The sequence below is a fragment of the Vespa velutina genome, chromosome 7, assembly GCF_912470025.1.
Source record: "Vespa velutina chromosome 7, iVesVel2.1, whole genome shotgun sequence".
NCBI classification, from domain to species: Eukaryota; Metazoa; Arthropoda; class Insecta; order Hymenoptera; family Vespidae; genus Vespa; species Vespa velutina.
Window position 1 is genome coordinate 8,868,904 of NC_062194.1, and position 27,758 is coordinate 8,896,661.

The 27,758-nt window shown below is 33.0% G+C and overlaps 1 protein-coding gene across 5 annotated transcripts in view; it reads left to right on the plus strand.

The window, feature by feature from the left end:
* LOC124950570 (protein tincar) overlaps nucleotides 1-27,758 on the plus strand; it is a 227,336-nt gene that overhangs the window by 197,514 nt on the left and 2,064 nt on the right. For 2 of the 5 annotated variants that reach the window (XM_047497455.1, XM_047497454.1), the window contains 9 exons: nucleotides 17,258-17,914; nucleotides 18,054-18,241; nucleotides 18,455-18,648; nucleotides 19,055-19,557; nucleotides 19,659-19,860; nucleotides 20,791-20,923; nucleotides 21,236-21,286; nucleotides 21,758-21,964; nucleotides 22,422-27,758. The exon at nucleotides 22,422-27,758 is cut by the window's right edge and continues 2,064 nt beyond it. In XM_047497455.1, coding sequence (XP_047353411.1) covers nucleotides 17,258-17,914; nucleotides 18,054-18,241; nucleotides 18,455-18,648; nucleotides 19,055-19,557; nucleotides 19,659-19,860; nucleotides 20,791-20,923; nucleotides 21,236-21,286; nucleotides 21,758-21,964; nucleotides 22,422-23,489 — 3,203 coding nt within the window. In that variant the 3' untranslated portion in view covers nucleotides 23,490-27,758. The remainder of the gene's footprint in view (nucleotides 1-17,257; nucleotides 17,915-18,053; nucleotides 18,242-18,454; nucleotides 18,649-19,054; nucleotides 19,558-19,658; nucleotides 19,861-20,790; nucleotides 20,924-21,235; nucleotides 21,287-21,757; nucleotides 21,965-22,421) is intronic. The other 3 variants (XM_047497457.1, XM_047497456.1, XM_047497460.1) reach the window with 3 other exon arrangements.

Sequence of the window (27,758 nt, forward strand, 5' to 3'; positions counted from 1 at the left end):
TAAATTTGATAAGTATATTTAGTTAAACTTTAATTGCCTTAATAACAATTATAATTAAAATTTAAGTGACTTAATAAATTATGTTTAATTAAATAAATAAAGAAGAAAAGAAACTATTTTTTTACATTTTTAGTCCATTCACGGAGAAAGGGTATCTAAATTAATTTTTTTTAAACTCATGAAAAAAGAAAAATTTTATCTTCAAATCATAAACCTCTATATTCTGGACGTTTAGAGGACATGTTACTATATCTTCAAAAGAAACATATTGCTTGTAATTTGCATTACTTTTCGTGAAATGATAATACAATTTTTAATGAAAACTTAAAAGTCGATTTTCTTGTAAATAAAATCAAATAGTTTTGGTTGAATGCAGCCCTCTTTTTTTTTCTATAAATTGCCTCAATTTATAATGACCTTAGTTTTTTTTCAATTATGATTTCATTCGAGTGTCCTAGAAAAAGTTAGTACGATATTAGATACATATCGGTACTACTAGGAAAGGTACTCTTAAGAACTAGTCGAAGTCAGTGCAAAGTGTGGCTTGGCAAACTACCACGGTGATACGGTGGTCTAGGCAATCAGGAATTTCCCTAAAGCAGTCTGACTTAAACGAGCCCGTGTCGACAAAGTTGCCAGGTTGTGGGTATAATGTGGGTACACGTATATACTACATTTACACACATATACGTAAGAGCACATTAATGTAAGCGCAGGAAATCCCGAGTTTACAAAGGTAAACCGTATGAGTGGGAAAGAGAGAAACAGAGATTGAGAACTTCTTAGAATAAACACGTCAAAACATGCGAAAGTGGAAGGTCGAACGGGCAAAGTTCACGAGCTTGGCAATGAATATTTTACGAATTTTCATCCACCTTAAATTATTCCAAGCTAGAGAGTAAGAGAAGGTGGGTGAGAGAGAGAAAAGAAATTAAGCACGAAAGATTATATTCGCGATAATAATAATAATAATAATAATAATTCGTAGGAAAATCTTTTTAAAGGTGTCACGTGATGAAAGGAAATTAGAGCGTGTTGGAGACAGGAATCGTTAAAAATTCATTTTCTTTCAAGATATGTTCCGACCCCATTCCTTGGTAAAAACGTATGCACACACACGCACACACACACACATATATATATATATATATATATATATATATATATATATATATATATATATTATACGAATGTGCGTACTATGAACTACCTCGAAGTGAAGGAGATGTGCTGAGTAATGCTTAGAGCTCGGGCTAACGCGATGATCATTAATCTTCTTGCATGCGAGGAGATTAAAGGCTCACACGAAGCTTCTTCGATCTTACGAATAAGATCGATACCGAAGTGCAAAGTTCATTATTGCGAGAGCACGTTCTTCGAAGTCCTCATTTAACGATTCCACTCGGTTTCCTAGAAAAGTTTTTGTAAAATGCTACGTTGTGACCAACATTTCTTTTCTTTTTTTTCTCGAATAATTTATTACATCATTTTTTTTCTTTTTTTTTCGCTAATAATTTATTACATCATTTTTTTTCTTTTTTTTCACTAATAATTTATTAGATAATTTTTTTTAATTTAAAATTAATAATTATTTATTTTTCAAAATATATAATAATAATGTATATTAATAATTATACATATATTATTATTTATGATTTTAATGTATAAAAATAAGTAATTCTTTTACATTTCTTATTACATATAATTGAAATAGCAATTTATTTTTTTTAACATCACATTTGAAGACTAATTATATGTATATTATATATATATATATATATATATATATATATATATATATATATATATATATATATAATTATATATATATATATATATATAATAATATATATATATATATATAATAAATATTATATATAATATTTATTTATAATGTAATTATATGAGATATTAACATTATTTCATATAATTACATCGATCAAATTCAATATAAAATTATTAAAAAATAATCTTTACAATTTTTGTGAAATTTAAGTGTGTATTCATAAATCTGTCAAATTGGCGGATTTTGTAAAATCTTCATTCGTCAAAAGATTTTTCTAATCTCACAAAGAATTGCATGTTGTTTGCAAATAGTTTAGCACGAAAGCGTACCATCTCGTTTTCGTCGGCTTACACGGTAACACGATACGCCCTTTAAAAGTGCACGAAACGAAACACCGTGGCGAGAAAACGTTTGTGTCGCGTCGATGAAGAGGAAATGAAAGGGGTAAAAAGTCAGGAATCTGGGCGTATTGGTGCTGGCGTTAGTCGCCGTCACATGCTACGAACGCTATTGCATTTCGAGAGACAATGGGAGGAAAATCGATAGTGTACGGTTCACGGAGGAGTGACAATACGAGCGTTGAAACGTTGTTCGCCCTACCGGAATATAAAGGACCAGTCGCGTTTTTGTTCCATCGAAGAAATTCCTTTTAACGTTTGAAATAAACACGTTCTTCTTTTGAGACTTATTGTATTAACAATGATATTTGTTATATATGATGAACGTTGATAATATATAAAAAGGACGAAAAAAAAAAAGAAAAAGACATAGGTTGAAGTATAAAGTCACATCGAAAACAACATGAAAATCTTCAATTTTTTTACCACGACCATATTAAATTAATTAAAATCTTGACCGAAACGTCACTCGGACCCGACCCACTTTTACGAAAGTCGTTATTCGTTCGAGGTTGGAAGGACGCAGTTAGGTAGGACACGACCTCTGGCATAGGTTGTTCTCGAAATAATTCACAGCTCGATTCACAAACGAAAATCTTCTCTCTTGCGAATGAACTTGTTGGAAATTCAGAACTGGGAAATAGAAGAGGCGAGGAAGAGAGATAGAGAGATGAATAGATAGAGATAGATAGATAGATAGATAGAGAGAGAGAGAGAGAGAGAGAGAGAGAGAGAGTTATCTCAAAATATATGATATAATTATAAATTATATAAATATACAAAAAGAATAAACACATTAATCTCCTTTACCGCAATTTTTGATCACTGACAAACTGATTTTGTTCTTGATATTCGAGTAAAATAGAATCCGATCAAATTCTATGAAATTATATGCGAGACGAAATAATCCAAGATGTTAGTTCATAACTTAATCTTGTGGGGTGGTGGTTGGGGAGGGAGAGGATTAAACTCTGCTAATTTACACCAGGAAAAGCTTGCGTTACTATGTCTGTCTATCTTATAGTATGCCCGAGGATGCAGTACTTGCTAAATTTCCATTTTCAAATAGGGAAATAGAGCATTATCGCACTTTTATCGTGTTATTAATAATCCATTATATTAATATATATATATATTATTATATTATATTATATTATATATATATATATATATATATATATATATATATAAAATGAAAATTCTACGAAATGTGTGTGCGCGTGTTCCGAGATAATGTTCAATAATTATAATCGACCATAATAGGGAAAGTACGTACTCATGCGGTTTATCATCGTTTAAACTCCATCGAATGGTATTAGCGTGAAATAAGGTTAAAATTTTTATCACGAAAGAATATCCATCATCTATGCTTTCTATATTCGAACTATTATATATAATATATCAGAAAGGTTGATCGTTCTCGTGAAAGATATATTAGATTGTCTAGGATAGTATATTGGCCACTAAAAGTTTCTAGAACATCGTTAACTTTTTTTTTCATTATTTTTCTTTTCGTTTCTTTTTTTTTTTTATTAGTTCACAAACGAGTTCGTGCGAAAACGGGCAGCCAGTGATGGAAGTCAACGATTCGGGAGACAAACAGAGAGAGAGAAAGAAAGAGAGAGAGAGAGAAAAAGAGAGAGAGAAAGAGAGAAAGAGAGATGAGAAAGAGAGAAAGAGATGGAAGAGAAAGAGAGAATGCCACTATTGATGAAAATCAGAACGTTGAGAAGTGCCTCGAGCGCGACATGAAATTGCTCTCAACCGTGCGAGTCCTTCAAAAATGGGACAAGTGCTCGGTTCAAGCAACCATATATCTAAGTATCGCCTTCATTATACGCTTACATTTTATAGGGTTCGCATAAAACCATCCTCGTAACTTTTCAAAACTATTTGATTTTTTTTCTTTCCATTATATTTTTTTATTGTTTTTTTTCCTTTTTTTCCTTTTTTTTAATTATTATTATTTCGTTGGATTGTGAATGACGTGAGAGACACAAAAGTGAAAAATTAATTCTGTTTTTCCTTTCTTTATTTTCAAGTTTGTACAACGATCTATTCATCATAAAATTTGTGAATGTATAAATATCTTTATGATTGCTAGAATATTTTGTAAAATATTTTTTTAAATCTTACTCTCTCTCTCTCTCTCTCTCTCTCTCTCTCTCTCTTTCTCTCTCTGATTTCTTTCAATTCTTCCTTTTTATATTCCATTCCTCTTCCTGATTTCTTCCAATCAATTTTCACAACAAAAATAAGTTTCAATTGTATTACGAACAATTTGTATAATATTTTGTTTAGAGGTATTTAAAAAAGTTATTTAAACAAAATATTTTTTCGATACTCCAATGTAATTTTCCTGTATAGTTTTATATTATATGATTGCTTGTTAATTACAGAAAAGTAAAGTGCACGTGAACGTGCGAAATATTTCGACTGCGTACTCTCGGACTCTTCCCTCCCTCTCTCTCTCTCTCTCCCTTTTACTCGTGTGGCTATTAACATTAATTCACTCTCGGAAGCAAAGTGGCGAGAGGTAACGTGAAGCAATGCTCGTGAGGCAATTTGGTTTTTGTAACTATACATACATCACATATTATATATACACCTATAGATACATTTGTGTGTGGATATATATATGTATATATGTGTATATATATATATATATATATATATATATATATATATATATACATATCCACGTCAATATTCATGCACATTGTAATCGTAAATTCAGCGTACACTCTCGTAAATTACGAAGCCAATAAAGTTGAGACATTCTATACATGAAGGTGTTACATGTATGTATGTTTGTGTGTGTGTATTATTTCGTGCAACCGCTTTGGCAAAAGCAAGTTTTAGAGCATATAAATTCCCGTATCGCCTAAATACGAGATAAAAGCAACCATACAAATACGTGGTATTATCTGTTGTAAATGTAACGTTTAACACGAAAATTCTACTGTCTGTTGTTTTATCAAAGTAGAAACGATACCAATGGTAACATATTTATACCGATTTATTGCGTTATCCATGAGTATATATGTATTTGTTCAGAATGGTATTAAAAGAAACGTGTTTATAATTATAATCCTTCGACGAAGTTTATTTTATTTTAATTCACGTCAATTGTTGAGAGCTTTTTATTTCACAATATATATATATTTTTTTTTAACAACATTCAATTCGATTCGGATTTTGGTTAAGAGAAACAAATCTTTCCAATTAAATTCGATATTATTCGTTCTCGTATACGGTCGAAGAGCAGGAAAGAAAAGTTTTGGAAAAGTCCGAAACAATTTTCAATCGGCCTCCGTAAAACTAATCCAATTTTCCGTACTCCGATATCAAAATGTTCTCGTGCAAATCGAGCGAAAGATCTCTTCTACCGGCCGATTTCTCGCTCTCGAAAGGAAAATTGTGAGAAAGGGAAGCCAGCCTCGAAAGTTTTCTCATTACAGGATTTATACCTGTTGCTAGTGCAAGATCGGGACGATAATGAGTGGACCGCATGAAACTTTTAGGACTGTCGAGGATGGAGAGAGGGGGGAGGAAGAGACAAGGAAGATGGAAGCTTGATGAAATTTCTATTTTAATCGGGTCGAACATTATCGATTGAATGAAATGTAACAAACATAAGTCGAAGGAAACAATGTTCTTGGAAAGTACAGAAACGAATCGTTACAATTATCTTTCACTCTAAGAACATTCTCAAAGAAGAATAGATTCATATTTTATTTTATTGTTATTTATTTATTTTTTTTTTTTTTTGTTTAAATGTTCGAATGTTGTACACAATTCATATTGTACATATACGAAAATCATAAACCATTCCTTTCTCGTTTTGGTTTCTTTTGTTTTTATTCTTTATTTTTCGTTTTCTTCTTATACGGAGTAATTAGATTTATCTCTCCAAGATCTCTCGAAATCAAAGACGAAGATACTTTCCTCTTCGAATTTAGCCGAGCACACTCAGACTCTTATTAAATATTTAATCCTTCTTTGTCAAGAAAAGGGATTCTAACGAAGCGAGGGGTTCGGTTCAATGAGGTGAGGACGATTGGAAATCCATGGAACACGCGTAAAGCTTCTGAAAAGGGAGATATACCTTTCCCTCTCTCTCTTTCTCTCTCTCTCTCTCTCTCTCTCTCTCTCTCTATCTATCTATCTATCTCTTGCCAAGGACTAGCCGCATTGGCGTAGAATCAAGACGTGACTCCAAGAATAAGGAACACTCGATACGAATAATAATTCGACGATCTATTCGTCGCACACATTACTTGTACACTGCGAATACGATCTTCGAGGAATAAAAGAAAAAAAAGAAAGAAAGAAAAAACCGTCAAGTAACAATGAGTCGTCGTTAGGAAGGTTTTCTTTAAAGAGGAAGAGAAAAAAAAACAGAAAAAAAATAAGGAACTACTGCGACATGATGTCCTGACTCTCGCGTATTGATCGACCAGGTGTGTGCATACAGTTTGCTGCAGGATTTCTCACTCGTAGAATCCTTCTTTCACCTTGCACCGCTTCCACCCACTCACCGACGACCAACCAACTAACCACCCACCCAACCAACCAACCAACCAACCAACCAACCAACCTACCCACTCTTTCTCCGACACACGACTCACGGCTATTTCTATCTTATTTCTCTGTGTTGATCCAATTTTATGCAGCTGTCTTGCTTTTTCATAACCTATATATGTTTATGTGTATATATATATATAATCTTTATATATATCTATATATATATATATATATATATATATATATATATATATATATATATATATAATTTTTAACCCGGCGCGTTTCTTCCTGCAATTACGTTTAAAAAACGCCCTTTTACGATTCCACACCTGACTTCTTCATCGTACAAAAATACTTCGTAACTCTTTGTTAAGCATATTAACAAGCTCCCGTTTTATCGTTATAGAAAATAATTTAATACTTTTTTCGATTAATAAAATCTCTAAAGTGATAATAATATGACTGATATAAGAATTATATGAATAAAACATAATTCTTATCCGTAATCCGTTACGTGAATGCATTTGGACGTAAATGATTTTCAATAAAATCCTCCACCATGTTGAATCGAGTACTATTCTAAAAACGTCAAAAGAAAAGCGCATTCGAAAGTAAAAAAAGGAACGACCGAAAACTATTCTTTCTTCTTTAGATTTTTTTTTGTTTAACCAGATTGATTCCTCTCTTCGCCCTTCGCTTCCCTCCCCCAACTCCTTTTCCTTTTTACTTTTTCTTTTAGAAGACCACTGATTCTGTTTGCGTCACAGCGCACTTCTCCTGCTCCTCTTCCTCTCTTCCAGGGTTGATTGCAGCCGTAGTCCATTCCGGGCACGCGTCCCTTAATCGAATTAACCCATAATTAGTTTACATAAAATTAGGTGGTCGGACCAAGCCTCTTTCCCCTCGTCACTCCCTCTATCATCTTTCCTCCCTTTCAACTCGATGGTCTTCCAGCAAAGCTTATACTAACTCATCCAGCAACGCTCTTCTAATATCCTTCTCTAATATGTTATCCCGCTTGCGGTACATACCTATGTTGCGTCCATGACTATACTACGAATAAGACGACGATTATATGTCTCTTCGTGAAGAAGGGAAAGCTCGTAATTTCATCAACTATGATTTAATCGGAACGCTAATTACGTCGCTGGTTACGAAAAGATTATGGTATAATAATGGAATATTCACTATTTATCGGATAATTGCTGAGGAAGAAACTTATCAGTTTTATTAATGAATTAGAGAATCTGTTTTTTTTTCTTTTCTTTCTTTCGTTATAATGTAATATAAAGAATTAACCGTTTTATGCGATAAGTTAATTGACTCGACAACCTTACAATAAATGATTCGTAATTAATACGAACAAGAAATCATTAGTTTCTATCAAATAATGTTCTCTGTTTTTATTTTCCAATTTTAGCATCATTAATTTTAACATTAATTATAATTTATTCGGAATTAATTCTATTGTTCACTATTTTGTAAAAATGGAATTTGATATTTCTTGGATGACTGCAGGGAAATCTATTAAATTCCCCAAAAAAAAAAAAATTAATTTTATCGCAATAGAACTGTATTTATTTTAATAGCTACTCTTTTTCTACTATAATATATTATAACGATTTATTTTTGCTCCCAAGAAATTAACGAATTTAATAAGCAATGCATCGTTCTTTATCATTCAATTAATATGCACAATAAACCATTTTTTTCTTCTAAACTATGTTCTTCTTTACTTTTTAAAAATGACATTTAAAGAGTTCTTCATGCTCTGGACATAGCGAAAACTGTAACACTAGATTATCTCTGAAATTATTGAAGATATTTACAAATCATTTTATATTTCTATGTTTCATATTAATATTTAAATGTGTATATGTGTGTACCGCTTAAATGGTCAAACGAATCAATTCAAAATTTATACGAAAAGAAAAGTTGCTCGCAAGGAAACACCACAATTAATTCCAATTCGATCCGATTTTCGATTACAAAAATTCAGATATTCATACAAAACTACGTATGCAACAGAAATGATAAAAAGCCTGCATATACGAAATATATAAAATATTGTCAAACGTTAATGTGAAACTACATCGATCGTGCTTATTGCGAGAATCCAAGGCCGAACAAAAGATATATCTGGTCTTCTCTAATTTTAGTACGACCCATCGTTAAATTCTACCACCAATAAACAATTAAATTCAGAATTAATTTCACCGTTTATTATTATTTCGTGCGAATAGATCGAAAGCGTAGGAAGGGTCGGTTTAATATACGAAGCGGAAGTTTTCGATATCGGTTTCTGGCTCAGTGAAGTTCCGTACAGGGTGTCGATGCATTTCAGCAATGTATTATAGTGACGCTTGCTGATAACAACGGAACAAAGGTCATTGTCATGACCTATCGAACGGGTCAAAGAGCTTGTTCTCTCTCTCTCTCTTTCTCTCTCTCTCTCTCTCTCTCTCTCTCTCGCTCTCAGCTTAACTCAATCCTAAGCTTCATCTCTTCTCTCTATCAGGAGTACCTAGCAGCGATGCGCACATTTGGTATTCATGAACTCGAACATCCTCGCCGATGCAGGCATATTTCGCAGGCAATTTCTAGCTAGGTGCGATATATCTGTAAAATATGCATCGACTTATCATTGTCAGTAGAACGACGTCTAGCTGTGCTCTCCTTTTCTCTTACATCACTTTCTTTTTCTTTCCTTTTTTTTTCCTTTTTCTGTTTTTTTTTCTTCTTTTTTTTCTTTCTTTTTTTTTCTCGTCTTATTTCAAGATCCGTACAATATCGATACTTTCGCGAAAGGAAAATAAAAAAGTTTCATGGTTCGGACGTGCGTAGAATTCGCATCAAACTATCGTTTCACGAGGGAAATACTGCTTATCGCTGTCGTTTCGCGGAAATATCGATTTTATCGATCACACGTCATCGTTTCGTTCAAAGAATTATTATTATAATTGCTTTTTTTTTCTTTCTTTTCTCTCTCTCTTTCTCTTTCTCTTTCTCTCCCTCTCTTTTTCTTTCTTTTTCTCTTTCTTTCTAACTTAACAGCGCCATTGAGTGATAATTTTTATCTACGGATTTCTTTTTTAGAAGAATATCGTTTTTATTGTTTTATTTGTCTCTTAATAGTAATATTAGAATTTCTCTATAGATTGCTACTCTATCGATCTACCGTTCCATCAATATAACGGGAAAGTGGTATAAATGGAGATGGAACGTAGAAGAGAGAGACGATCGAGCGGTCATCGCGGTAAAAGGCGGATCTTTCCTTCCTCTCTTTTGTCTTGCCAGAGGAGAATGCATCGGCCCAGGATGGTTCTCGGAATACAAAGGTCATTGTCGTGACCCGTCATGCGTGAAAGAGAAAGAGAATGAAAAAAGAAGAGAGAAGGGACATGGGGGTAGGGTGGGAACATGAGAAGAAGGGAGAAAGAGAGACAGAGAATAAGTATGAGAAAGAGAAAGAGAGACAGGAAGAATGAGTGTGTGTGTAAGGTGGAAAGAATAACTGTGAGAGAGAAATGAGAGAAAGAGAGAGAGAGAGAGAGAGAGAGAGAGAGAGAGAGAGAGAGAGAGAAAGAGAGAGTATGTATGTATGTATGTGATAGAAAAAGGGAGAAATAAAATGTGTGTGAGAGGATAAGAATGAACATGTGGGAGAATGAGATAGAAAACGGAAGCATGAGAAGGGGTGAAGAGATCAGGGGTTGGTTCAAAGCGAGCACCCTTTTGACACGGTAGGCGGCCTCCGTGTATTCATGAACTTGAACGTGAACCTGGCATTCGTCTCTCTCTCTCTCTCTCTCTCTCTCTCTCTCTCTCTCTCTTTCTTTCTCTCTCTCTTTTACTTTTTCTTCTCAACGAACATACACATACATACGTCACTTTTACGAACAATTTCAGACGGGTTAAAATAAAGATGAGAATCGCTTGAGATAAAAAGAGTGAATGATTATAGAAAACTTTGATCAACTTTAATTCTCTCTCTCTCTCTCTTTCTCTTTCTCTTTCTCTTTCTCTTTCTCTTTCTCTTTCTCTTTCTCTCTTTGTCTTTAACGTATATGACGAGCAAATTATCACGCGGAAAATGAACAACGTTTTGCGTGTGTGTATGAAAGAGAAAGAGAGAGAGAGAACGATAGGGAGAGATAGAAAGAGAATTTCGCCGTATCTATTGGCGCTCTCATTTTGTACGACGCTCCGAGCGTTAATTAACGAGAACGCGAGAGGATCGAAGTCGATTATCATCATCCCACGATCGAATTCAATTTCCCGAGGCGCGATGAACGCGCATAAAATCTGCCCGTTGGTGAAATCGTTCTACTCGCTGGTAGAATTCTCTCCATCTCTTTCTCTCTCTCTCTCTCTCGCTTTTTCTTGTTTTTTTTCATTCTCTTTAATTCGAACGAACGGATTCGCGAAGTAAAAAACGGATTTTTTCGACGTCAATATCGGGATTAGATTTCATTCCATGCCTTGGGATAAAAATTATTTATCAATTTTTTATAAAATGAATTTTCTGTCCTTAGTTTTCATATCCTTATTTGGATTGTGTGATCAAAACTATAGATGTTGAGACGATTGTTATATCCAATAAAATTTTTGTTTATTTATTTTATTTTATTTTATTTTATTCTATTTTTCTTTTCTTTCCTTCTTCTTCTTCCTCTTTTTGGAACATAATCTTCTTTTCGTCTTTTTTTATTTACGTTGATCTAAAAACAGAAACTACTTCATGTTCTGAAGTAGTAATTTAATTTTCTACCTTTCTCGTTTTCTTACTTATAGAGATGCTCCATTGAAAATGTCTCGTTAAATCTTTTACGATGTTTGTTAGAATAGAAACATTGTCCCCGCGTGTGTTAAAACCGAAAGAAAGAGGAATATGAAGAAGAGAAAGAAAAAAGAGAGAGAAAGAGAAGAAAAAGAAAGAAAAAGAAGAAGAGAGAGAGAAAAAGAAAGAAAAAGAAGAAAAGAGAGAAAAAGGAGAGAGAGAGAGAGAGAGAGAAAGTGAATTTGGTAAGAGGAAGAGAGGAAGCGGAGAGGAAGATGCAGGCAGATGTCAATCAATAAAATTCTTTGTTTGGTGATCGGTCAGAGGGACGATGGAATTAAATATACACGAGCTTTCGGAATTCACTTCTCTGTCTGTGAGAAAGAATCGTCATGAAAAATTAACACACCGTTCCAAAGTGCAAACTGCCATCATGTCAAGGATAAGATTGATCTCTCATAGAAGAGACGAGAGAGGAAGCTGCCTGAGTAAGAAACGAGATGTTGAATTTTTTAAAAGGCCATCGAAGTTCAGTGTAACCGACGGTTCTCCCTCTTGACTAAAATTATTAAAGAATTGGCAAATCATTTTTGCAATTAAAATGTTCAACCTTAAAAGTTAAATCATCAAATATTCATTCCAGACTTTGTTCGTTACATTTATAAAAAAAAATACGTGAAATGACTGATCTGTTTTCTGATCATTTTTATTTATTTGATTATATATGATCATAAATAAATATTTTTATAGATATTTATAAAATAAATAATTTTACTTAAAATACTGACAGTTTTGGTATTAATCAGTGTAATACGAACCAACTATATGATTTACGATATTTTATTATAAATCTATACGACTTACTGATATTTTATTATAAATACTAACGACTTATTTTAAATTTTAATTGAAAATATTTCAAAATACTGATTCAATAAATAGCAGTCTGTTATAAAAACGTTGTAATTACTAATAAACTGAACAAATATTGAGAGAGAGAAAGAGAGAAAGTTAAAATGTCTAAATAAATTAAGAATAATGATAATAATAAGAATTATACATTTTCCATTTTAAGAAATTGCATTGTTTTTTTTTTTCTTTATGTAGATGTATGTGATATAAAATGAATGATAAATTTACTTTTTCCAAATTTTGGAGTTACAAATTTTTGAGTTTTCGATTAAAGCATATTCATAATTACGGTCAAATATACATCATTAACATCATTTATTTCGAAATATTTAATATAAAGCATATGATAACCATTAGTCCAACAATATTTTTACTTTTTTTTTTTCTTTCTTTTCTTCTTCATTTTTTCTTATAACCAAGTTAATTCATTTAAGGATGTACGACGTGTAATCTCGCTTAATTAATCGTTTCGACTCGACGTGTCTCTCAGCTCCGGTAGTAACAACGTTGAAGTACTTGCGACAAAGGGACGTGTCATAATCTCTGACTTAAGGCTAGCTCGTTCGAAATCTCTCACACAGCTTTTTATTTTTCCCTTTGCCCTTTCTCTCTTTGCATCGTTCCGTCGAGATTAAAAGTCTCGGCTGGACGTAGGCCCTCTCGATCTCTCTCTCTCTCTCTCTCTCTCTCTCTCTCTCTCTCTATCTCTCTCACTCACTTTCTCCTCTCTGGCTCACTAGAGCCTTTACTATTGGGGAGGACGCTAAAAGTGAAAGAGGAAATATGAAGAAAAAAAAAAGAAGGAGAGAAAGAGACAAGACAAGAGGGTCAGGGTTAATCTGGTGAACGTAATTACAGCGTATTCTCTTCGTAATGGTGAAAGAAAAAAAAAAAAAAGAAAGAAAAAGAAAAGAAAAAAGTATTTCAAATAAATGGTGACAGTAATATAGTGAAACCTCGATAAAGCTTCCGTCGACTTATCGCTAGCTCGAAGCTGTTATTTTCTCCTCTCGCCCCCCCCCCTCTCTCTTTCTCTATATATTTCTTTTATTCTTCTCAAACTCTTCATCGTTATGCCAGAACGAGTTCGCATTGTCTGGAAACTTTACAATAAAGTTCGTTCTATATACATAGTATATTTTCAAATACTGAAGTCTTGCACCCACCCTCTTATTCAAACTTAATTATCGACACCTCAAATTCACTCACCTCAAGTAAAAGATCTGAAGTTTAACTCAGGCTAGCCTCGTCACATACACGTATGCTCATGCGATTAACCAAAATCACTATATATATATATATTAGTAGAAAATCGTTTCTTTAGGAATCATTGAATAAATTAAAGTTATTTTATTCGAACATGAATAAAACAAATTAATTTATTTTACTTATACAGAAAGATATTTTTTTCGTAATGTTTTTTTTTTCTTTTTCGTTACAAATGTATATGGGTACGAATTATATTACAGATATCATCAAGTAAAAAGGAATTCAATCGAAAATGAAATACGATTTTTTATTTGACGACAATCGAAGGGAGAAGTAACGGGTAGGAGAGAGAAAGCTTTTCCTGTTCGAATAGGACGAACAGAAGGTAGGTAACGGGCCAGCCGTTAAGAGAGTATTGAAGAACGAGAGAAGTACTTCCTTTTCCAAGTACGATATTTCAGAGTCTACCGGAAATTGCAACTTCGGACTGCGAAACGACGATTATATACGCTCTCTATAATACATTGACGATTAAATAACAAAACAACGGATACAGATGTAAGAGAAATGAATGAAAAGGTATTATAGAGTGATTCGAATGAAAATTTCTATCTGAACTATTATAAATTTTTTTATTTATTGATTTTTATTTTTTTTTATAAAAATAATGAAAACTTCTAATGAAAAATAATCGTGTAATTTACGAAACGAACTATCCTTTAATAGAAAAAATAATTATTATACAATTTTGTTATCTTAATATTTTCAATATTATGCTCTATAATTTTAAACTATTTATATCTAATTAAATTAATTGAATAATTGCTAACACAAGAAATACAATATATGTATATACAAATTTTTCAGAAATAATTTATATATATATATATATATATATATATATATATATATATATATAAATGTACATAATATAATCATTTCTATTTTATATAATAATATAATAATTATATAATAATTAAAGAAATAATTTTATAATAATTTATATTTTCAAAAATTAAACAAATAAAACAAACAATAAAAAGATATAATAATAATATATATAAAAATAATACTAATAATATATAATCATAAATAAATGCATATTTTAAATATATAATTAAAAATATACAATAAATCCTCACACATACACATAGTATCATACACTCATCATATTTTACAAATAATAGTGAACGATCATTGAAGGCTAGAAATTTATAAGATTTCGGTGATCGTTTTTTTTTTATATATAAAGTAAGAATTTTGGTCCGACAACGATGAATGTCTGCACCGTGGGAACGTAGCATGAAAGACGTGTGTGGATCGACCTCAGCGATTTATGGACGCGACGTGCTATAAGAACGACGACGATGAGAAAAGAGGGATCAGGAAAGATCGCTAACATCTCTGAAAGGACGAAGGTGTGTCGTTCTGTCGCAGAAGAACGCTAATTTTCTTGTTGCTTTCCTGTCGTCGCTGTTTTCTTTATAATTTTTTTATATACATGAAATGAATTAATCAAAAACTCGAATAATATTGCTTCCATTTCCTGTCAAGGAAGTTTTTAAAAGATGAAGGAGAAAAAGATATAATCAACAAAAAATCCGTTTATATTAGAACTATCGATTTATTATTATTTTTATTGTTTTCAACTTTAAATATTTGAGAAAAACACATTTTTCGTTATTATCTTTAATAAATTCATGAAATAAACGAATAACTAATATAATAAAAGAAATTAATTATAAATAAAAGAAAACAATTCTCAATCAATATTTCTATAATAATTATAATATCGAGAATATACCTATCGTAAAAGAAATAAAGAAAGTTAATCTAAAATCCATCATTTTTGGACGGGTATGATAAGTTTAATATTAAATAAATTTAATATCGTTATCCTAATACTTTTCAAGAAATCGTCACAATGGATATTTTAATTAATTAGCTCAAGAATTTAATAACATTTCTATATGACAATACGACATAATAAATACAAATTGTGCTAGACAATTTACAATGATGCTAGCCATTAATATGAATTATGTATATCTGTCTATTTCATGTATTATACAAAAGTGCCGATTATTGCATAAACAGTATATATACATGTATACACATACAATGAATGTATAATATATATTATATATAAATATATATGTTTATATGATGTATAATTAAATAATAATAACTTTGATGTTACATATAACAACTTTATTACAATAATAATGAGATTGAATGTCAAACAAATTTTACATAAATCAGATATACACAATAAGATATATATATACATATATATATATATATACACATATATATACACATATATATACACATATATGTATTTACCTAATATCTTTCATAACTTATTTTTTGCATTAAACTTTTGATTCTAATTAGGAAATATATATTTTATCTTTAAAACGTTATAAGAAGAAAAAAAAGAAAACAAAAAAAAATTAAATCTTGAAAATATCTTAAATAAAATCTATAAAATATTGAATCCATGTGATCTTCATGGCTTTCAATGATGTTAACTTCAAACAATGCATACAATTCACATGTACTGTACTTTTTTTTTTCTCTTTTTTTCTTTATCTTCTCGAGTCGTGATGGAAGATGATTTTCGATCGTGTTGAAACGAAAAGAAGAATCGTTTGGGAAAGTTATAATATATGTATATCTAAGAAAGAAGAGAAGTAGAAAGTTCGTGCTTTACGATGGCGTGGCCATCGAGATAAGTAGTCGCCAAATACCGGCACGTACATCGCCATTCGCTGGCACGCATAAACGTCAGCGAGCAAATTGACTTACCAGCTAAACACACGGCTTTTTGTTTCCCGCCGGCAATGCGCGAAGAGGCATACTGTGAAACGAAGAGGAAGGAAGGGTGAGATAGAAAGGATGAAAGAGATAAAACATAGAGCATTTGCCGTATGATGTAAAGATAACAAACTCGAACTTTTTAACGTTTCCCTCCCTGTTTATTTGCTTTTATCTTACGAGCACTCGACATCGTATTAGTTTATACCTCGTAAAATAGTTACGACCTCCTCCAACCTAACCGAGTCAAACGATTGTTTTCATCTAATCGATATTATCTTCAAAAGAAAGTTTCTTTACTTTTTATTATGGATAATTTTTATATACGGAGGTCTGTACAATGGTACTAAATGGTATTAAAGTTATTTTATTGCAATAACTTTGTTCAGAATTATATTTGCATGAATATTATTTTAAAAATTGAAGGAAATTGGTATATATACAGATGATATAAAAATAAGATTATAGGTTTCATAATAAAAAGATAATAGTAATCCTTTGTAACTTTTAATAATAGTCTGACTTTCTATTATATAGATCTTATTTTATTATTTATAAAAATATGACAGTTTATATCCCGAAAATTAATTTTTGCTAAATGTGCATAAGTTGTAATTAATATCAGTTTAATATCCAATTTTTATTTTATTTTAGTTCATATATCGAAAATTTTAATATTTGTCAAATATAGATATATAATTAAAATTAATGTATTACAATTATACTTATACATACAATATAATTTCATACTTTTTATAAAATATAACTCGACAAAAAGAATTAAGTTGTACATGGTTAATATAATAATCATTATATTTTCAGAAGCGATATGGAGGACGGATTTGGATTGGATGGTAATTCACCGAGATCGTCTGGTGGTGCTTAGTTTCATGAATCCAGCTGGTAACCTGAGTACCTTAACCGGTTTCATAACCCCACAACCTTTTGTAACCGCTGCGCCAGAAGAGGAAGTTGAGGATGACCTTAATGGAGTCGTACCAACAACAACAGGCTTGTCTCGTGTTAACGAAACAATCGAAACTCGAACGGAAGAAAATTCTACAAAATTTTCCACTATAAATCGACCAGTACTGGCTAATTCAAATGTCCATCGAACCATCGTAAATTCTACAACTATTTTGTTCAGTAATAATACTACAACAAGTAAAACAACTTCAAGAATACCAGAAACAACCAGCAGTACAACCACAACAACACCAACCATGAGTTCAACTAATTCTGCAACAAAATATCCAACGACTCTTAAGAGATCAACTATCAGACCAATTTTGAAAAACAATAATCTAAAGAACAGGTCTAAGGTTAAAAATTTGACGAAAACATTGACAACAGTAAGACCATCCAAAACTACTCAGACTACGTCTGGTGGAAACATGACCGCTCAAAGCATGTCATTGGTTATGAACAGCTTGGCTGATCTGGATCATCCTGAAAATTTGAATCTGGAGCTTCAACCGAGTAAGTTTTCGATGATGAAGTGAGTGAGGTAGAGGTTGATAAAAATTTTTATTTCTTTCTACATTCTTCTCAGGTTCTTAAAGCGGAAAAAATAACAACATTTTCATTCTTTTTCTATTTTTCTTTTTTTTCTTTCTAGCTGAATCCTATGGGCCAATAACACTGGAATATCTTAATTACGCTGTTGCTCTTGGCGTTTACTCTGTACGATATCCCGCAGTGTTCTGGTCTTGCAACAAAGCTCTCGGTACGATTTTCAGTGTTCAACTGGTCATTAATTCCGCTCAGAGCTTATTGGCTTACGCCGGCATGTCCGTTTTGTACAAGGTAAGCGTATAACAAATATTTGAGGTTCGGCGATCGAACGAAATATCGGAAAATCTCTATTTCGAGAGATATTGAATGCGATGTAAATGGATTGACAAAGAGTCTTAACTGCAACTATTGGAATTTTATTTGACTGGTTACAGAATTTAAATATATGTACCTTTTGCATAGATAATGTTTCTTATATATATATTTGTTTTAAATATTTTTTAGGTTCAAGTTGTCGGACCTCTTAAGGTTTTACCTCTTCTTCGACATCGAACTGTAGCCACAGCAAGTACGATATCAACCATCTTCGGTGATTCATATTTTCTTCTTAATCCTCACGTTACGTTAGCTCTTTTTGCCCTTTCGTCTCTCCTCGTACTGTGTTCGAGCATGGTCATGTATTTCTACGCACACGGCAGGTAAGAGATAAACTGTTGCTTGTCAGATAAAAACGCTTTTGTTGTTTTTTCTTTTTTTTTTTTTTTTGTGTACAATTTCAATCGCTTTATTCTTAAAATGTATATCCGATATCGAGTGACTGATATCGGTGTAAACTAAACTGTTCCTGAATCACTTTTATTACTCGATATATAAATCTATCAATTGATTGCCTTTTATCGCCAATAGAAAAAAAATATACTCTCTCGTATCATCTGAAAATTATTATTAATTGCTATTGGTATTCAAAATTCTGTGTTTAAAAATTATTAGGAAAAGATAGAAAATAAAAATGAGAGAATATTCATTAGTGATCATTAAAGAGGCTTTTATTTTTATTAAAAATCTCATGTGTATCGAAATATTAAAATCTAATCGACCTGATAGGTTCGCAGCATTCCTGAATCAGGAACGCGAACGTCGCGTGATCTTGCCGAAGGACGGCCGAGAAAGCAGCGCCTGGGTCTACTTCACTCATTGCACCGCCCTCTGCGTGTTCCTCGCGATTGCAATCTGTAGTGCACCATTGCTCTACGACTACACAGTGGTCTATAGAGGCAGTCTAGACGGTGCGATCCTCGCCTGTATCGTTGGTACCGTGCTACACTTGTTACTCTGGCTTATTCTATGGGTCTTCCTGACTATAAAACAACGTTGGACTTTCAAGTTACGTGTCACGATCGGTCGTGCTACCGTTCGTTCAGCCAGATCTGTCAAACTAGTGACCGATGTCGATTTATTGTCTGCTAGAGAGGAAGAAGATAGTACAAGCGCTCCATTACTTGTTGTTGGTAATGGTAGGACATATACGATCGCAGATACATCTCCAAAGAAAGCTATCATGAGTGTTATTCAAAAGGCAGCTATGGAAAGGAAAGCACGTTCACAAGGTAAAGCATTTAAAGATAATAATTTAATCACTCTAACTACTACAAGCTAAAGAAAGAATTTTTTAAAATGTGATGTATTGAATAATATATTTACGCCGCAGGTGGAAATGTTGATTATGCTGATGGAGAATCGACAGCCGATGGCGACGAACAAATCTATTGGCTCAGGCCAAAATTACGGCCGTCACCTGCTCAATCCCCTAACGACACTACTGGCACTCAGGCTAACGACAAGGGTTGGCTCAACAAGAAGCTCAAGCCCAAGGTCACCTTTAACGACCTGCCTAGTACGTCAGGCTCGCGGTAACTACCCTCCTCCCTCCTCTTGGTGTCTTTGTGGCTACGCCTGAGCTTACGGCTCTAATTGCTCGTCGCTTGTCCAATCTTATCGATGTCACGTTCAATGTAACGTCCGCGGGAATGCGCTTATCCCTCTAATATGAGCAATACCCGTTATAACTATTAATTGCTCACCGTTTGGCTTACGTTATGTTTATCGTAGCACATTCAAATATAAATAAGTAGAATTTTTGTTCAAAAATTCATTAATTTGAAATTGAACTTTCGTCAATACAAAATCATTATCAATTTTTCAAGGTAATTTTATTTGAATGGAAATATTGAAATTGTATATCCCATTGTTTAAGATTACAATCAAACTCTTGCATCTCATAAATGTGTTCACCTCCTCCAGTTACAAGGAATTGAATTGAAACTCTTCACAGTTTCTCGGTAATCACGTCTGGTGCAATTCACTCACTTGTTCTCTCTATCTCCCTAGTGCAAGCAATTCGTAGAGGTACGTGCGTATTGATTCGTCCTCAACACGTACGTACACGCATTCCGAAACTACGGAATCCCAAATTGGATACGTCCTACCCTCCACTTCATCCTTTGTCTTCTACAAGCACGAATTCTCCTCTTGCCCATATCTCGGTATTAGAGAGCGACTCGCAAAGCTTTAATTGTTATTGCCTTATGTCGAGTTAACTTGGACTTCTCTACATTGGAAACTCTAAAACGCAAACTACATTTCGCGATTCGAAGTTGAATCGTTCTGATCGAGTTTATTGCATCGATCTTCCTTGAATTCCTCTTTCACTCTGCTATTTAATTAAATTTTTACATGCTTTGCGATTTCTTGACAATTTTTTCTGATCTATGTTAACAAAATAAATTTTGAAAGAAAAGCGTACCAAACTAATCGATATATCATTATTCTTGTTGATCTAGTAATAAGGGAAAAGCCAGACGAGGCGTCGCTGACGGGGGACCTGAGGATGACGGGGATTACGCCACGTTACGCGAGCTACCGCTGATAACTTCTTTGGATCCAGCGGACGATTCGAATTCCGAAGAAAACAAGGTAAATAAAAACGGTATCTTTTCTCATAATTAATACTTTATTTTTAAAAGGCATATAATTATTGTAAACAACAGGAACATATATAACTGCATATATACATAATATTGTGTATATAAATAACGAGGATTTATTGTCTGATTGTGAATGTTAAATATCTTTTTATTTTTCTTTTTAGTTACAACACTGTTCCATTCCAATATCCTTCCTTTTTAATTAAAATGAGTGGGTTGCAAAAGAATAAAGAATAATGAAAACAAAAAATCGTTTCGTCACTTTTAATTTAGAGTTTTCTTTTTTTTTTGCTTTTGACAGTGGGAGAGATGGCTGATGCCACGTAGGAACGGTATACCTAAATTCGGAGACGTAAGGCACACACATGTATTTTTTATTCGTGCTTCGAAGTAACAACTAATTGCGTGTGTGTCTTTGATCGTATGTTCATCTAACATCTAATGTTCATGCCCTAATTATTAGAAGACGGAATATTTGTTGTAATATAGCATAGAATTAGACAAATGAGATATAGTTATGTGAAATTAGAAACTAATATAACCCATAGACTCTGTTATGTGTCTGTATGAATACCATGTCCAACTAGTAAACAAATTAACTAGTAAATATACATATTGTAATTAAATAACTTGTTATGAGTCACAGTATCCAATTCGGAGTAATTAATTGAACAAAAATCATTTAATTAAGAGATTTAGATTAGATATATTATTTATAGAATTAAAATTACGCTTCCTTCCAAACTTTTTATGCAATCGTTTTTTTATCGCTTTTTATTCCAATAATAATCACGTCTACTAACGATAATACGAATTTTAACAGCTGCTCGAGTGCGTGAACGATGACCAAGTGACGTACTACGCGAGCGCTAATCGCGATCTGCAACCCTCGGAGGGTGATCCCTCACCCCTCTTAACACCAGATCCTCTTCCCGATCCTGCTTCAGAACCACTTCCGTTGCCACCTCCGACTCCAACTACTGCACCGACCACCGAAGTTGCCACGGCGCTACTAACCACTAACTCCCAGGTACTAACAACTCACAATCTCTAACCCAGCACTGTCAACACCTAAACAATAAGATCGTCACTGTATGAGATAAATAAGATTTCTTTCTTTCTTCTCTTGTTTTTTTCTCTCTTTTTTCCTTTCAAATGATTACATATTTATTTCGATAGATTAGAATAGTAATTGGATTATGTGAATAGATTTGCAGTGACGATTCAATATTTCATTATCGAGAATATTCTTCGTTAATCTTAATGTTATAAGATAGAGCAGGTTTGTTGAAAAAAAAAAAAAAATAAAAAAGTAATTGTTCGCGTAAAAATGCATGAAACGAGGTAAGCTTTATAGAGAACCTGTGCTCCAAATCATGTACGTTGTCATTGTCTTTTGATCATACATAATACATATATTTCATATTTTTATATTCATTTATTTAAATATCTGTTGTTTGATTTTATCTAATTTCGAATTATTTCAGATGAACGGTGGTCAAACACCACGTTGCCTACGCCGAGCGGATTCCGGTATGCCACACGACGAGTTGACACCACGTTCCGATTCTTCCAATTCTCCGCCACTGGACGCCGGTGGTACCAGTTCGGTGATAGGCCACAGTAATACCAGCAGCAACAGCGAAACATCGTCAAGTGGCGTACACAGTAATGCAAGTAACGCCAGCAATGCCAGCCAAAGTAGCTCGTCTCAACGACGAGCAACAAGCGTGGACGATTTAACTGGTGAAACACGCGAAGAACCACGAGAACAATGGCGGAGCTGTTCGCTTCAGCGTGGAACACAACCACCGACAGCAAATACAACTTTTTCTCCACCAAACAGTCGACCAGGCACCAGCCAATCTTTCTCCTCTCCACAATATGCAAATCACGTACCTCTTTTCAACAATACTGGCAACAATGAACTAACCGGTGGCTGTCCAGCCGTCATTCTCGAAAATCCAAACGAAGCAACGGTTGTAATACGTCGAAAATTGTCGAGAACGAAACTGACAGAACCATTGAATCCAAACGAAGAACCATTTGGTCGATCTACCAACATGAGGATGACCTCATTTACGGAAAGCAATGATATTCGTATTCAGGCTTCCTCGGCTACCCTACCCCATTATCCAACACAACCTATTGTCACGTATCCACACTGTTCCACCATGCCCTTGCCTCATGCGTCGCACAGCATGGCTGGCACGAACATGAGTGGGTCCACTGGCAGCTGTGGATCCGTGCCGAGGCATACATTTGTACCGCCACAGATACACGCGACTGTACCAGCTCATACGACGTTACCGTCGCATCACAACGGTGTCAGGTTGATACACGGTGGTCCTGGTAATCCTTTCGTCAAGAGATTCCCACCCGTTCAGCTTCACACTCAGCCTTGGGCTCTGCCAGGTCATCATACCTTCCCACAAGCACCACAAAACAACAACAAGCTGTCGGTTACCGCTCAGATAAGACAACAGAGCGATCGAGACTCGGCTAATTTCTCTATGGCAAGTAGCGGAGACTCGGATACCTGTTTGCCACATTAAATATGTGACAAATCCTTTCGCTAGAATATTATTTCTAGAGGAGCTGTGGTGCAATTTCGTCGTGTTGCCGCTAATACAGCGACGACCCCTATGGATCTATATTTTAATATGATCCCACGAAAATGGACTCGAAGTTATGAAACGCTTCGCGTAGAACACAGTAGGAAAGCATCAACAGTACTTCTTGTAGACCCAAGGTCGAAGAGGTACCGGTGCGAGAAAATAATAGTCTTCACATACTTTCGAGAACAATTGGATAACTTTTCAGGATGACCACTTTCTGTTCGATCAACGTTCATTTAATCTCGTAAACGTATTAGCAAATTTAATCGTCGTCATAGATAAAAACGCTTGCGAGGATATCTTTGAAACTCTTGTATTTTCAGACTCAATCTTTTAAATTCATAATACAATAACATATCATGTCAACATCTGCCACTCGCAGAAACTCTTCTGAAATTTCTCAAAATTCTACAGAATTTTGATATCTTACGTGACGGCGATCACGAAGTTCTAATGATAATAATAATAATAATAATAATAATAAATAATAATAATAATAATAATAATAATAATAATAATAATAATAGTAATAATAATATTAAGGGAAAGGGAGGGAGCATAATAGAGGAAATATAACTGTTCTCTCGTGGACATATCCCGTGTTTGTGATCACAATTAATGTAATACTATTTAATTGCAATAAAAATATCAATATTAATTACGATCTCAAGAATTACAGATGGAGGTTGATCGAACGGTCATCGTGATGTTAAAACGAAGTTATCGTGAAAGGTTTTTCCATTCGCTCGAGTTCCATTCGCTAAGATATATTTATAATTTAATAAGAAATCTCTTGCGTTTTGATTATTCTTACGGGAAAGTGTTCGATGTATAAAGGGAGTTACGTGCCACGTTTAATGTTGGAGAGATTATTAAGAAGGAACGGGAAAGAGATCAAGCATAATTATACGGTGTTATAATAATGATGGAAAAAAAAAAAAAGAAAAAAGACACGCACGTACATACATATACTCACATAGATACACACAGACACAAACACAAGAATTAATCGTATCGCTTTAAATAAGGTTCGTGCGCGTGTATAGAATGGATTAAGTATAATAATAATTAAAGGGGCGATCTTTTTGGAAACGTTCACGCGCGTCATCCGTGTAAGCATGTAAAATCTTTTTACCGTTAATTAAAATCCATTTTTACCGATAATTAATAATTGTAAATTTTGTTAATGCGTCAATACTATGTACATTATACCGAAGGTAACTTGTTTTCTTATTTCATTTTTTTTCTTTCGGTTTTATTTTTATTTATTTTTTTTTTTTTTTTGTTCTTTTGCTTTTCGGATCATTATGAATTTTCGGTGAGTGATCGAAAGGGAGATTAACTCGATGAACTCTTTTTGTTTTATTTCTCTCTCTTTTTTTCTTTTCTTTTTCTTTTGCGATCTTCATTTTTATTATCTTTCAAGTAATGCCGTGTGTTGTCACGAGACAAACTCCCTTTCGTTCGAACGAATCTTTTATTCCTATACGTATATACAAACGCGACTAGATAATTGTTAAGATAAAAATGCTTTTCTATGATTGAATCGTATTAATGCTTTATATATATTGCGTATATTTAAGGATTAAGAATGAACGATTTTAATGATTTGTCGTGAAAGAGATATCATACATTGTCGAATGTACCAACGCAATTTATGTAATTGCTCTCTTTGTGGATATAAAAGAAAATTATTATCCGCAAAGTTGTATACGTACTTACGACGATCCATGAGCAGAGTTTCTAAATGAATCACCGAAAAATCGAACGGGATAATGGACATTAGTAATAGTTATCCTATGTAGAAAATAATGATCGTGTGTTGCGCATATGCCGAGTCTTGCGTAACACGTTGTTAATTATTTTTAATGATCAATTGTGTATTAATAGAATAATTCATCAATTGTGTATTAATTACGTTGTGATAATTTACTTAATATTACGAGCAACAATTTTCTCGTGCACTCTCTCTAATGAAAGAAAAAAAAAGACAAATAGAAAAAGCAAGAAGAAAAAAAAATTGTAAAGTGTGTTACTCAAGATCGGCGTATACGATTTTTATTAATTAATGGCTAGGGGAACGATAACTGCCACTTATCGTGAGAATTAATCTCCGTTTGTATTTACTTATTTTATCAACTGCCATGCTATTTCGTCCTTTTCACAGATATAAAAACAAAAAAAAAAGACAAAAAAACGATATCTAACGTATGTTAATTACCCGATGGTAACCACTTGTATTTAACTCGTTAAAAGAAAGAAATAGAAAGAAAGAAAGAAAAAAGAAAAAAAAATATAAAGAAAAATACTAATGCTGAGATGTATCCACTCGCATGAATTATCGTTCGCTAATTTGCGTTCTTTCGCGATTATATAATCGCTTTTACAGTCACGCGATCAAAAAGTATACAACTGATTCTGGAGAAGTAGATCATGCCATAAGAGAAAATGGCCGAGTAACGTGAAAATGAGAAACCCGACAAAGCACTAGATATTTGGAAAGAAAGAAGAAAGAAACATCGTACTCCTTGACGTTATCGTTGTAAAGATCAAATAGATCTTAGAGAGAATAAATAGAAGAAGGGCGATACGTATCGAATTATAAAATGAACTGCTTGTTTTATAGTAAAAATTGTGTTACAATTTAAAAAACAAAAATACGTTGGATTACTTATATATTATTGTTTTTGGTTGATCCTGAAATATTGACATATTTGATATGAAATATTATATATAAATAAAAATTAACATGATTTGATTGATTGATTGATACAAAAAGACACACGCAATTATCAATAGTTATATAGATCAGATAATGATCAAATACACATTGGCCACGTTTGTATCATATTTAATTAAAAAAGAAAAAAGGATCTTTTGTGTTTTTATCATGTTAAATTAAACACGTTTATTATGTTACATGCAGTTCATTGAAGAATACGTTACAAAAAATCCAAAAGTCCTATTATATGAACAATGGCACGATAACCCGATAATACCAGATTCAACTATTTTTTCAGATCAAAGTTTAATGAAAAGATATTATTCACTTTTTCGATGAGAATGAAAATATTTTTATGAAGCACATGCACCGAATATTTATAATCGACTATAAGGCATTAGCGAGGATAAAACTTAAAAGAATTATTTAAAAAAAATGTAGAAACTAACACGAAAAGTAATAGCTATACTAAAGATTAAATTGTGTGCGATTCTATCAGAGTTAGATTCTGTCTCTCTAGAATTCAGAAACGATGAGACTTTTAGAATATACATTACATTTTGCTTTGCGGCTAGTAAGAGAATTTTCATAAACCAAAGAACTTTTCTTGGACACATCAATGCTATGCTACTTTACGATGATTGAACAAAAAAGAAAGAAATAATAGATCGATTTAATATTAGAGAAGGAAGGGGAAAAGAAAAAGTAAAAAAAAAAAAAGAATAAATATAAAAAATAAAAAAACGAGAACTGACGGCATGCATACGGAAATAGCTTCTTTGATACAAAATCATTTTCTTTGTATCGATTTAGCGCGTATTCATTGTTTGTAAAAATCGAAAGGCGATACTTTTATGACCAATGAATTTAATTAATCACGAGCGTCGGTTCAAACGCACACATTTTTTACGAAACTTTCAATAAAACGTCGCTTCGCCATGTCGATTGTACATATCATCATCTGCAAGGACCATGCAATTCACTTTTCTCGGGAATCTTCGGCAATATTTAGAAGTATTGATCAAGAAAAGGACACATCATTTCATCTGCGAAAATCTTTTATCATCATTATCATCGTTTTCGAACATGTCATAGAAAGAGAAAGAGAGGGAAAAAAAAAGAGGAAGACAAAAGAGATATAATTAACATATTCTTCTAGATTTCTCACGAGACCGATTTTGTAACTTCCCTTCTTATCCGAGTGATAGAATTTCAATCTATAGGAAATTGTTATCAACGAATTTCTCCGTGTACGGTGAGCAGTTTGACAGTGTGTATTCGTTGAAGGATTCTTCTTCGATTATGAGAATTCATATAAATTTCTTAAACGGAGGTAAGGAAGAAGATTTTTCTATTCTCCAAAGAATCGCTTTCAACGAGTGCAACGAGACAAACGTGCGGATGTCCGTTTCTTTCAGTGTTAGAAAACGAGATATAGCAATTTTGTAAAAGCGAATTTACTTCCTTTGTGTGTTGCGAGTCGT